The 13481-nt window shown below is 61.4% G+C and overlaps 1 protein-coding gene across 1 annotated transcript in view; it reads left to right on the forward strand.

The window, feature by feature from the left end:
• The first annotated feature begins 1708 nt into the window (after nt 1-1708).
• Nucleotides 1709-13481, forward strand: part of CACNA2D4 (calcium voltage-gated channel auxiliary subunit alpha2delta 4) — an 81478-nt gene continuing 69705 nt past the window's right edge. Inside the window, exons 1-7 of the mRNA XM_059081448.2 lie at nt 1709-1736; nt 2169-2571; nt 6289-6370; nt 7609-7725; nt 10449-10508; nt 11117-11279; nt 11480-11611. Of these exons, the coding sequence (XP_058937431.1) occupies nt 1709-1736; nt 2169-2571; nt 6289-6370; nt 7609-7725; nt 10449-10508; nt 11117-11279; nt 11480-11611 (985 nt within the window). The remainder of the gene's footprint in view (nt 1737-2168; nt 2572-6288; nt 6371-7608; nt 7726-10448; nt 10509-11116; nt 11280-11479; nt 11612-13481) is intronic.

Here is a 13481-nt window from a genome sequence, read left to right on the forward strand (position 1 = left end):
TCCACGTCCCTGGCTACAGCGCCTGAGGCTCGGTCGGCCCCGCAATCTTGAGAGCGCATGCCCTGCGATAAACCTGTTTCCCTCGCTAGACACATCCTAGCGGCTCCGGTTCTCTGTCGAACCCTGACTAGTACAGGGGGAAGCCCTGCAGGGGCGGCCCGCGAAGAGGAGCGGTAGTGCTGGGCTGGCCTGGGATGGGCCTGCCCTCTCCAGGCTCCTGCTGGCTCCGCACTGGACCCGGCTGAGTGGTCCATGCAGACGACCCCCGTGGGGGGGGCAGGAGCCTGGACACCAAAGAGGAGGCGCGAGGCGTGCGCAGAGGGCAGGACACTGCTGTGAGCCAGGGAAGGAGCCGGGCTGGCCGGGGCCCGGGGGCCTGGGCTGGGCAGCCGTGGGCGAGCTCCGGATGCGGTCACGAGGCAGAGCCGGCCCGAGAAAGAGGAGTCACGGCTGGCCCCGAGGTTGGTGCGGGGCAGCCAGAGGAAGGGGTTGTCAGTGAGCGGAATAGCCTCCTTGGACTTCTGCAAAGATGTCTTTGGAAGAGAGGACCCAGTTGCTAAAGAAAATGTCGTGAAACCCCTGATGTGATCGTTGACATTTTGTCGACACACATCCCTGCACCACAACCTGTGCACCTCGCCGTCCCCTGGAGCACGGGGGTGAGGGATTCAGCGATCGGGGAGACTGAGCCTGGGTACAGGGCCTGCAGTACAGCTGTGTGTGTTCATAGTTGCTGGATGAAGGAAGGAAAATTGACGTGGAATGATGGGAACGACTGACCTTTCCTCCTCTGCTGTGGAACTAAGCCTGGAGCCCTTATTCCTTCCATCTGTCTGTCCTTCCATTGCTCAGAGGACATGTGGGTGCTCACCAAGCATTGCAGTGCAAGGGTGTGTGCAGGGGTGTGTGTGTGCAGGGTGTGTGTGTGCAGGAGGGGTGTGTGTGCAGGAGGGATGTGTGCAGGGGTGTGTGTGTGTAGGGTGTGTGTGTGCAGGAGGGGTACATGGTAACTGCATGTTACCATGTTCCTATGCAGGAACCAGCAGGTTCCGTCAGGACAAGATACACCAAGAAGCCCTCTGACTTGTGGAAGGCGTGGACCGTGACCTCACGGGGTGCTAGCGCCAGTTTGGACCCACAGACATAAGAATTCTGATCAAATTCTGTCACGTGTAATTCCCGTCGGAAGAGGGGACAGCGTGTGGCGTGTTTATAATTATGGACATTCAACATCAACCACCTCCTAACAGGGCAGCCGGGCCCCGGTGAGAACCAGGTCCTCTGCTGGCAGCCTCCGTCTTTGGAAGAATCTTCCGTGGACCGGCTTGTGGCCTTTTTTCCGTCCCCCCCCCCGGGGCACCGCGGGGCAGTCACGCGGCAGCTGGGTGTCCTGCCACGAGGCCAGCAGCCCCGCAGGCAGGCAGTGAGTGTCCCTGGGGCCGCCCTGCCCTGGATGGCTGCACACAGCTGTCTAGGCGGCTGCACGAGCCAAACTGTTTCCCCACTGGATTCCTCTTAGCTGGACCCCCAAGGCCCAGGGCCCCTCCAGCACACCCGTCAGAGGGGACATCGGCCGGAGGAGAAGCTGAAATGCAGACGGACGGAGGCCTTGACCAGCGGGGCTTTGCGCTGTCTTCCTTTCTCATGCGTCAGGCGCTCATTCCATACAAGGGTTGGGGGAAGGGGGGGGCCTGGAGCTTCCCGGAAAATGGGTCCCCAGCCTGGAACCGGGGCAGGTGAGGCGTGGGGGAGGTGAGGCCACGGGCTGCGGGCGTTACCTTTGACGTGCAGGAGCCGGCACAGGCCCCCCCACCGTCCGCTAGCCTCCCCCCACCGTCCGCTAGTCTCCCCAAGCCAACAGGGGTGCTGACACTGACCCCCGGGAGCGGTCTGAGGTATAAGGAGAGGGTCTGCCACAGCTCCTGGGAAGTCGCAGAGCCGGGCGCGCGTCCAGGGCCGGCGTCACCGCGGAAGGGTGCTCCCCAGGGACGGGTCTGCCTCTTTAACGCAGGAGGCTGCGCTCTGACCCTCGTGGGGCGAGCCAGCCTGCCTTCTGAAACCAGGCTAATCCCGCAAAGTCGCCGCCGCCGCCCTCCCGCTGTCAGGCGGGGATTAGCGGGGAGGCCGGTGGATTAACCAGTTCGCTTGGTCACACCTTCTCCCACCAGCCGCTCTCCTGGAACCTGCTGCTCAGGTCGGGCGGCCCCTCTGCCGGGCAGAGAAGGGACCCCCCACACACCGGGCACTGCAGCCAGGACCCGACTGGGGGCTGAGGAACCCCAGGCTGGCCCCGACCCGGAAGACAGAAGGCTCGGGGCCGTGCCGGGGATCTGGGCAGACGGGGCTCGGGGTCCGAGGCTGCTCTTTCCTCTCCCGGCCTGACCCCAGCAGGGGCGCCTTGCCCAGATCCCCCAGGGCCCACCCGGAGCCCAGCTCCACCCACGGCAGGATGCCCTCCCACCAGCGGCCACAGGCCTGGGCCTCCCTGCGGAAGACGGCGGTCGCCTTGTGCCTGCTGTGCAGCACGTCCCTGTCCCCCGCGCGGGGCCAGGCCAGGATTCCTCCGGAAACGTAAGCCTCAAGCGCACCCCCACCCATAAACCCTCCCCCCCTCCCCTCCCCGGCCGACCTCAATCCTCGGCCTCCCCCAGCCTCCGGGCTCTCCCAGGGCCCGGCTGCCCGCCCCCCCGTCTTGCTGTGAAGACCTTGTCTTCACTGGCCTCTGCTCTGCCCCAAATCTCTGCCATATGGGGCCCTACCCTCATCCCCTGCCCGGACGCCTGACGGTCCTAGGGGAGCCGATCACAGGGGGCCACGCTCCCCCCGGGACGGCAGGCAGTGTCCGCAGCCCCTGAGGCCGAGGCTCCTTCCAGGGCGGTCGCAGGACGAGGCAGCTGGAGAAGGAGCGGAGGGGCCAGGGAGGGGTCTCCATCCCCCTGCTACCCCTGCCTGCCTCCCTCCGGGCCCCAGGACTACATCCTGTCACTAAGCCCAGCTCCAGGGAAGCTATCGGGCCTTCACACATTGGAATAATTTAACTCGACGTGCGACTCGCTGGGCATGTCTGGTCTTCGGTTCCGCCAAAGACAGTTGTGACCCGTGTGGGAGCAGAACATTCTGGACTCAAGGGGCTGCCTGCTCATCACACCTGAGCCCGGGAGGACAGTCAGGCCGTTGCCAGCCTCGTGTCTCGCAGAGGGGGGCCTGCAGCCCCACGCACGCCTGGCGTTTGTGTGTGTGGAGCTGAGCTAAGCGCGGGCTTTGAGCGGCTCTGTCCCCACCGAGGGCTCCCACCTCTAGCCGTTACAGGCCTGGTGCCGCCAGGCGCCCCGCAGGTGACCCTCCAGTCCACACAGCGAGGTGGGGAATGGCCTCCTGACTCTGCAGCAGAGGGAACGAGCTCAGAGGGGTTAGACGGCCGCCCCACACTCACGCAGCCGGCAAATGGCAGTGCCAGACTTGAACTCGAGGCGGCCTGGCTGGGACCTCGCCTCCACGCCCACTGCCAGCCTGAACTCTTCATCGTGGAGGGAGGTGTTGAGAATAACCTTCGTCCCCGGAGCGCACCCCAGCTAATAGCGCAGGCAAGCTCCAGGGACAGGCTGGGCGCCGGCCAGACGCGGCTGGAGCCCAGGCCTGCGTAGAGGGCACCGGCCCCACGGGGAGCCCGAGCGTCCGCCGAGGGGAGGGCCCACAGCCGCGCCCGTGTCTGCACTCGCCCGCCACCCTGGAGCCTGACCTCCCCCGGGTTCCTGATCCCTGCCCCCCGGCGAATCCTTCCCAGTCTTTCTGCGCCCCCCACCCCGAGACCGGCATCTCCCGCACGCCTCGCCCTCCCACTCAGGGCTCAGCCTCCTCGGCCTGCCCGGCTTCTCCCGCCTCCCAAATCTGTTCCCACCGGGATCCCCCAAGATCTCCCCGCCCGGCCCAGCACACACTCCTGGCTTCACCTCCTGGGCTGCTCTGGCCGCTCGGCTCTCCTTTTCTCTTGAGCCTCAATGCTCTCCCGGCTCTGCTGGGGCACCCACGTTAACCTCGGTCTCCCTCTAACGCCCCTCTCCTGCCGTCTGCCGCGGGAGCGCCGCTGCTTCCCGGGGTTTGTCGTTCGCTCGCAGACCCTCTCGGCCAACAGCCCCTCCTTGTGAGCCCGTCGGCCACCCAGCTCCCACCCACCGGCCAGTAACCCTCGGCCCTGACTCCACCCGCCAGACCCACGTACGGTTGCCACGGCGGGCTTCTCTTCCTGAACATCACTGGAGCTTTTAAATTCAAGTTTGTGTCTTTCCAGATACGATACGAGGCACTTACCTGGCGGTCCAGTGGTTAAGACTTCACCTTCCGGTGCCCGGGGTGGGGGTGGGGGGATGCGGGTTCCATCCCTGGCCGGGGCCTTGCAGCCAAAAAACTGAAACATAAAACAGAAGCAATATTGTAACAAGTTCAATAAGACTTTTAAAATGGTCCACACCCCCACACCCTCCCGCAAAAAAAAAAAAAGATGCAATGTGTTGGGTGCCTTCCGGAGCCGGGCAGTTCACAGCTGCCCCACGGCACCCGGTAGCCCTGCTGCAGGGACCGCACCTCCTGCCTCTCCCAAGCTGCACGCATCACCTCTGCCCTCCCCAGCGTGTTCCCCGGTCGTCCTGATAGTCTTAATTTAATTCAGTAATACCACCATCGGCTCCACCACCCCAGCTGGAGACCTGGAAGTCACTTTGTTACCAAGTCCAAGCTCGTCCTGCTCGCCACACAACAGGCCAGTCAATCGAGAGACAGGTCGTTGGGGCAAAGAAATGGCGACTCTATTCAGAAAGTCAGCAGACCGAGAGGGTGGTGGACCAGAGTCCCAAAGACCCATCTCACCCGGGTTAGAATTCAGGCTGCTTTTATACTAAAAGGGGAGGCGGTGTGGTTCGTTGTTGCCAACTTATCGGTGCCGGAATCGTCTACATAGCTCAGGTCATGATGTTCCTATAAACCTCCAACAAGGAAATTCCCTGGTGGCCCAGTGGTTAGGACTTGGTGCTTTCACTGCTGTGGCCTGGGTTCAATCCCTGGAGGGGGTGCCTCTCAGCCAAAAAAAGAAAAATCTCCAACAAGGCAAAAGTTACTCTCTCTTCTGCAACTTTTTATCTCTATGTGCATGAAAAGTGTTACACCTTTAAAGGTCAGAGTCTTGAGAATGGGCTGTCCTGTATATTTCAGGCTATAGCAACATTCTTAACTTGTAGCAAAAGCAATAGAATACAAGGGTTAAAATAAAAGAAACAGATCCACTGTGGAGTCAGGTTGGTTCACCCCTGTTCCAGTTTTTGACCCCCTCCAAGCTCCTCTGTCCTCTCTACCTAGAGTTCTCTGCCGAGGCTCTTTGATGGGGGAGGCTCTCCCAGACTTCAACACTGAGTCAGAGCCCACCTCTGCCAGGAAGCCTTCCCTGACCACCACCACCCCTCCCCCAGCTTCGATGGTGCCCCTTCAAACGTGGATCGCGCCCTCTGTCGCTCTAACTAACTGGTCCACAAAGGCGAGGATGGGGCACGGCTCATATGCCCGCGCGCAATGCCCAGCACCTAGTAGGGCCTCGGTAATGGCCGGTCGAGTGACCGAACGAATGCTGACCTTGGCGTGATCACGTGGGGAAACGCCTTCTGCTCCATCTCGAGAGGCTCAGGCACAGCCCCGCGTGGCCTCCCCACCCCCAGCCAAGCGCGGGATCCTGGGGCACTTGTGGGGACGGGTCTCCCCGTGAGGCTGCCTCCTCCTCCCCGCCCGCCGGCCCCGGCCTCTCAGACTCGGCTCAGAGCCTCGGCCTCCCTGCCTCACGCTGCCTGTGCAGGGCGACTGGGGGGCGACTGGCCGAGGAGCTGCAGCTGTGTGAGTCCTCGGGGTCCCCCACCCTGCCTGGTCAACCCCGGCCTCGTCGCTTCTTCTCCAGCTCTCTGGGGGCGGGGGGTAGGCTTGGCTCTGGGCGGTCAGCCCCTGCCCCCCAGCCAAGGGTGTCGGGATCACAGTGTAGCTGCCAAGCCTGACGGGTCCTCTGGGTCCCTGCCCTGGCCGGGAGGGACCACAGCTGCTGGTGTGTTTCCCTGGGTGTACGTCAGTGTGTGTGATTGCATGTGGGCCTGTGCGTGTGTGTGTGTTATGTGTGTCCCTGCGTGTTTGTATATGTGCGTCGGTGGGTGTCTCTGCACGTCGACACTTGCCTCCTGCGTGTGCGCATGGCTGCGTGTGGCTCCGTGTGTGTGCTCACGCGTGAGGGCACGCACACCTACTCCCGCCGTCCTGCAGGGTGAAGCTGTGGGCGGACACCTTCGGCGGGGACCTGTATGACACTGTCACCAAGTACTCGGGCTCCCTCCTGCTGCAGAAGGTCAGTGACCGCCCCCCTCACCCTGAGGCCCCCAGGGCAGCTGGGCTGTAAGCTGTCCTGGTGGAGAAGCAGGATGTCTGTGTGTGAGGGCTCTTGGGGGTCATCTAATCCAATCCCCGTTTCAGATAGGGAAACTGAGGCCCAGGGAAGGGAATGATTTGCCCAAGACACAGAGCAAGTCGGGGGGCGTGGGGGCCAGTACGGTTGGGTGGCCAGGAGCGCAGTGTCAGCTCAGGGGCCCGGGAAGCCCGCGCCTGGATGGGATCGGGGGACGAGACGGCGGGGTGAGGAGCCAAGGGGAGGGGGAGCGGGCGGGCCGGACACAGGCCTGCTGCCTGGGGGCCGGAGAGCCGCCCACCCGGTGCTCAACCTGCCGCCGGGCCGGTGAGTCCAGCCCGGCCCTGCCTGGCCCCTGGGCGGGAGCGAGCTCCCTGTGCGCAGGCTGACAGCCGGCTCCTCACTCGGCCCCGCAAGCTCCCGTCCCGCTGGCGCCCGACTCCCAGGCCAGTGCAGGGGGTGGCGCCGCCGCCCTGCTGCGAGTCGCTGAGAATCAATACAATCAACACGCACCAGCTAAGCCTCAGTGCAGCTGCAGCACCACTTTCTCAGCGCCGCGGAAAGGGGAGCCTCCGGCTTTTATGGCCGTGCTTGTCCCCTCCCCCAGGCCGGGGGCCCGCCGTCCTGGCCGCAGGGCCGCAGCAGCAATGCCGGGTCCCCTCGCCACCCCACACGTGCTCCCCCCACCCTGTGGCCGTCTGGGTAACAGCCTTGCACGTGACGCATCTTACAGTTTGGGGAACTGAGTGACCCCTGCCCAGGTGGCACCCAGGACACACGGTGAGGGAGTGCCTCCCGGGGGGCCCAGATGGCGACTCACGGCCCTCTTAATGCCCCCAGGCCCACTGGCCGAGAGTCAGGCAGCACCCACCCCTGCAGCGCGTGGGGGGCACAGACACCACGAGCCCCACAGCCCCTGAGAGCGGCCCCCGCGCTGGCTGTGTGACCTGGGTCAAGTTCACGACCTCTCTGGGCCTCAGCCTCCCTCTGAAGGGCGCGAATCGAGGACATCCGATAAGAGGCGTCTCTTGTCGGTTGTTGGGGGAGGTTTGACGAGGATGGAGGGCCGTCCTGGCCCCAGCGCGAACGCACCAGTGGGAAGGGCGGGGGCCGCCGGCAGCCCGGGGTGGATGTCCGGGTACAAGACCACAGGCGTGTGTCTCTCCACGTCCCCTGAACAGAAATACAAGGACGTGGAGCCCAGTCTGAAGATCAAGGAGGTGGATGGCTTGGCACTGGTGAAGAAGTTCTCGGAGGCCATGGAGACCATGCTCCGCAGGAAAGTGGCGGCCGTCCAGGTGCTCGGGCCTGCGGGCTGGGGGTCTCTGCCCACCCCGGACACGGAATCCCCTCCCTGAGCCCCCCGACACCACCTTCTCCTGCCCTGTAGCCCGTGAGCCACAAGACCCTTGTAAAGGACGGGGTGGCGGGGAGAGGGGAGAGCGGGGAGGGCCGGGCGGGCACCCTGCCTTAAGGAGCAGCATCCAGGGCTGGAGGGTCAACCCACGGTGTTGAGAAGGACCCAGCGTCAGGACCTCCGGTTCAGTGATGGGACAGAGCAGCGCAGGAGTCCCGGGCCGAGTGACTGGTGGGGGCGTAGCGGGCTGAGCGCGGGTGATGTGAACTCCCTCTCTCCTCCCCCTCCCCCAGCCTCTCCCCTCCTGCCACACAGACCTGCCCTCATGGCACCCAAGTGCTGCCCTGATGGGGGCTCAGGGCCCAGGTGTTTCGTCACTGCACAGCCACCTGGCTCGGCCTGGTGGAAACGGGACGTGTCACTTCCGGCCTGAGGTGCTTCCCTGACCCGTGTGGGGACCTGGCTGGTATAAGCCAGCAGGTGCCGTGTGCCAGGACAGGGGAGGCCGAGGCTGTGCAGAGGATGGGCGAGGGTGGCCATGGTGGGGGGACAGGCTGCAGCCTCACCGGTGTCCGCCCATCTCCCCGACTCCCCGCAGGTTGCCGGGGCCCCCTTTCCCACCTGTGACGACTTGCAGCTTCTTCTCTGCAGGCTTAGGGCAGGGGGTCTTAGTGTCAGGAAGCAATGAGGGATGCCTGGGGACCGCCCAGAGCAGGGGAGGCTGTGACCCCCAGAGAAGCCAACACAGCAGTAACACCCGCCTCCTTCAGTCGGCTGGTCTGGGCGGAGTGCAGGCACCGGGGCACAGAGATGCTCCTCTTTAGGTGCCGGCCCTCCTGGCGCCAGAGCACAAGAGGTCCTGAGACACATCCAGAGCCCAGGGCACTGGGCTCCAGGGGCTCCAGGGGCACCGCGTCCTTCCCACGGCCTCAACGTGGAAAACCAACCCAGGGGGCACTTGCTCTGTGGACCTTCTCCAGGCTTGAGGCCCTGCTCCCTGCTGGGGGTGCCTCCAGGGCCACAGCCACGGACCCTTCTATGGGGGTGCCCGTGGGGAAATTGCCTGGAAGAGGCACTAAAATAATCTTTGCCCCATGGAATGTCTTCATCACATCTCGGCATTGGGGGTCATGAGCAGGGAAGCAAGGATTGCTCTGCCCAGTTTACGGGAGTATAAATAGAGACCCAGAGGGCAGCGGCTCCCCCTGGCAAAGCCAGGATAGGAGCTCTGGTCTCCTTTCCCCCACCCCCAGGTTTACTGAGGTATAATTGACAATCAAGAGTTGTGTATACTAAGATGTACAACCTGATGACATCCGCTGGGAAACAGTCACCCCAGCCAAGCAAGCCACCTTATCCACCACTCACAAATAGTAATTGTATTAAGGACACAATGCATTAAGGATAAATGGTATTTTCCTCCCTCCCTTCTTTCTTCCCTCCCTCCCCACCCCTTTCTTTCTTTCTGTACGAGAGGTGAGAACACCCAAGAACTACCCTCTTAGCAAAGGTCAAGCACACCCTGCAATATTGTCACCTAAGCCACCTTGCTGTACATCAGTTCTCCACAATTCACTCATCTTGCATTACTGAAACTCTGTACCCCTTGACCGGAACCCATTTCACCCTCCCTCAGACCCTGGCAACCACCGTTCTACCCTCTGTTTCTAGGAGTTTGACTAGTTTAGGCCCACACGTTAAGTGCCTTTGGGCAATATTTGCCTTTTTCTGCACCCGGCTGAGCTCACCTGGCCTGATGTCTTCCAGGTTCATCCAGATTTGTCACAAATGGAGAGATTTCGCCCAAATGCCCACCAACCGATGAATAGACAGACGAAATGTGGGATATCCATACAATGGAATATTATTCAGAAATAAAAAGAAATGCATACATGTTAAACATGTCTGATACACGTGAAAATATGGATGAACCTTGAAAACATTTTGCTGAGTGAAAGACTCCAGATACAAAAGGTCAGATGCTGGCTGATTCCACCTTTTGGCTGCAGAATATGTACAGACTGAATACAGAGAGAGAGAGGTAGATACACATGCACACATTGTAATAGGCTATTTTTGAAAGCAGTTTCAGGTTGACAGCAAAATTGTGAAGGAAGTACAGAGAGTTTCCATTCACCGCCCGCCTCCACAAACACAGCCTCCCCAAAACTATCCACACGCCCACCAGATGGTGTGTTTGCACAATCCACGAACCTATACTGGTCCGCAGTCTGCACGAGGGCTCACTCTTGGTGGTGTACGTTCCGGGGGTTTGGACAAATGTACGACGACGCGTCTCCATCATCAGAGATCATATACAGAGTAGTTTCACTGCCCTAAGAAATCCTGTTTGCCGGCTACTCATCCTTGCCTCCCCACAAAGCCCTGGCAACCACTGACCTTCGTGCTGTGTGCCTAGCCTCACCTCCCCACGATGTCACGTAGCTGGAAGGACTCCGTGTGTCACCTTCCAGACTGGCTCCCTGTCCCTGTGACGTGCACCTGCCTTCGGGCTTCTGTGACTAGTGTCACTGTGCGCATCGTGTGCAGGGGCTGGTCCCAGAGGCTGTCCCCGGTTCTCGCGGGTGGACCCTGGGAGGGGACCTTACGGGGCCTCTGGCCTCCCTCCCCCACCGACTCTCCCCTTCCCGTCCCCGCGCGCAGAATCTGGTCGAGGCTGCCGAGGAGGCCGACCTGAACCACAAATTCAACGAATCCCTGGTGGTGAGTCCTCCCGCCCCCACAGCCCTGGGAGGTACGGTGACTGATGTCCCAACGCCCCGGGGGCTGGGGTCACCTGAGGATGGGACACGGGGTGGGAACTGCAGAGGCCCGGCTCTATCTTTCAATGTGCACAGGTTTGTATGAAGCTGTAGAGGTTTGATTCTGAACCACTGTGAGTATTTGAGGAGACATTTATGGCTGGCCGGAGGCCAGGCGGCAGGCCTTCTCTTCAGAGGGAACCCCGCCCCCTGCAGGGACCCCCATTTTGTCCCCCAGGAGCCCTCCCCCTCCCGCAAGATCTCGGGGTGCTGGCCAGGCTGCCTCCGTCTGTCCACCTCTCCCTGAATCCGTGTCCGCCTGTCAGTCTGCACCGCTGGCTGCGTCCACACACGCCAAAGTGGGGACTGAAGCCGTTAGCTAGACAGTTTACACCGAAACCCAGAAGGATCAACCATCCGATCCAACGTGTGGATGGATATTTGCCCCGAACCCTCCGCCAGCGTGGACGTGGCGCTCAGTCTGTCCGATACCCATCGCGCGTGACGCCCTCTCTCTCCCCTTCCCCTCCCTGGGCCCCCTGCCCTCCCGTCTCCCTGCCGTCGCTCTAGTTTGACTATTACAACGCTGCCCTCGTCAACGAGAAGGACGCGAGCGGCGCCCCCGTGGAGCTGGGGGCCGAGTTCGTGCTGGCGGCCAACGCGCACTTCGGCAACCTGCCGGTGAACACGTCTCTGAGCAGCGTGCAGCTGCACGCCAACGTCTACAACAAAGGTGCCCGCCGGACCCCAGCCCGCAGCCCCGCCCGGAGCGCACGGGCGTCCCCGGGGAGGGGGAGGGGGAGGGCGGGAGTGCACAGCGGCCGTGGGTGGCGTCGCTGCAGGCTGTGGGCACACGAGTGTGTGCGCGCGCGTTCCGCGGGGGAAGACTGACCTCGTTTCCCCTGCTCTTCCTCGTATAATCTTACCCTTCAGACCCGGATATTCTGAACGGAATCTACATGTCCGAAGCCTTGAACCCTGTCTTTGTGGAGAACTTCCGGAGAGACCCGACGCTGACCTGGCAGTACTTCGGCAGCTCGACGGGGTTCTTCCGCATCTACCCAGGTGAGGCCGCAGGGAGGCATCTGCACGGTCCTCGGGGCTCCGTCTCCGGGAACAAGGCGGCGGAGGCACCGGAGATGGACCTGGTCCCAAAGCACCTCCGACCCCACCTCCATCCCCGTCACAACCTGATAAGCACACCTTCACGCTGATGAAGGAATGAGCAAATGATGCCTCGGTCACCAGCCAATAAATGCCCGCCTGGACTCCCGTCCTGTGCGAAGCGCGTGGGAGGTGGAAGGGAGAAGAGGGCAAAGCAGTTCCGGCCTTCGGAAGAGGCTGCGTCCTCGCTGGAGACGTGGGGCAAAGTCACTCGTTCAACAGCAGGGAAGGGAGTGTCACAGGCTAGCGGCCAACCCGGCCGGCAGCGGGGAAAGCTCCCTTGTCTACCAGCGAACGGAAAGCAGAAGCCCTTCCACGGGGCTTGCAAGAGCTCTGCCTTCTTTTATTTCTCATTTAAAATAATTCACCACCACAGCTCCTGCCCACTCTTCTTATTTTAGCCCGCTGTCCAGAAAGCCTTAATGTGGCCCTGCTTTCTGAGATAGGAACCGGAAGGTGTTACTGAGGTGTTACTGGCCAGGGTTCTTGACCTCCTCAATCAATAGAAATTGACAAGAGGCCGGACAAGAAATTCAGACAAGGCTTTACTGGGGCCCCTGCTGCGGCAGGAAGCCTGAGAAGGAACAACAGGTTCCCTTGCTGACTCCCTGGGGGGTGTAGGGGCAGGCGAGCTGGCTCCTTATATGGGATGAGGGTAGGAGTGTGTCCAGCGGTCGGGCTGGCCGGGCGGCTTAGCGGGTTCGCCCAGCCCCTCTCTGGTGTTGAGTGCAGGGGGCCTGCCCAGGACCCTGCGTTTGCTCCCGGCCCTTCAGAAGCGGCAGTTGGGTTTTTTTGGTCTTTTTGTATTGCGTTGTCCATAATTTGCCCCAGCTCTGCAGGCACGCAGGTATTTTTAGCCCCTCATAGTTTCTTAGTATCCTGTTGCCGGAGGAGACGTCTGTCCAGGTGCCACCACTGCAGCAGAGGGTCCCAGGCGCCAGGTCCCAGCCTGTCTCAAAGGGTCCTGAGGGCAGCCATGTGTGTCCCCTGGGCCTCTCTTAGGAGGTACAAAGCGACCTCAGGGCTCACCGGTTCCCCCCGGCAGCACCTCTTGCCTCTGGCCAAACCCACAGCAAGCCTTTTGGTTCTTTTTCTGTTCTGTGGAGTCTCGATGGACAAGTTCACCCCTCTTCCATGGAACAGCCCTTCAGATGCTTGAAGACAACCCCCGTGTCCCTCGAGCCTTCCCCAGCGTGGAAATCCCGCCACATCGGGGCTTCCAGAGCCGTCAGCTTGCGTGCAAACACAAAACTTGCCCATTTGAAACCTGCTGGTCACCGTTGTTGCTGAGCTGCAGGAGTTCTCTATACATTCTGGACATTTCCTCCCATTCTACGGGTTGCCTTTGCACTCTGTTGACTGTGTCCTTCGATACACAGAAGTTACTGCCTGTGCTTCCTGGTGTCAGGGTAGTGTTTTAGTTACTGTTTGCTTCTAAATATTTTTGTATTCCCCTGTGATTTCTTCTTTGATCTTTCAGTTATTTAACAGAGTGCTTTTTCAATTTCCAAATACATAGGGATTTTATATATATCTTTTTATTATAAATTCCTAGTTCAGGGCTTCCCTGGTGGCGCAGTCCGCCTGCCGATGCGGGGGACGCGGGTTCGTGCCCCGGTCCGGGAAGATCCCACGTGCTGCGGAGCGGCTGGGCCCGTGAGCCGTGGCCGCTGAGCCTGCGCGTCCGGAGCCTGTGCTCCGCAACGGGAGAGGCCACAGCAGTGAGAGGCCTGCGTACCGCAAAAAAAAAAAAAAAAAAAAAAAAAAAAAA

Source organism: Kogia breviceps, chromosome 12, assembly GCF_026419965.1.
Source record: "Kogia breviceps isolate mKogBre1 chromosome 12, mKogBre1 haplotype 1, whole genome shotgun sequence".
Lineage (NCBI taxonomy): Eukaryota > Metazoa > Chordata > Mammalia > Artiodactyla > Physeteridae > Kogia > Kogia breviceps.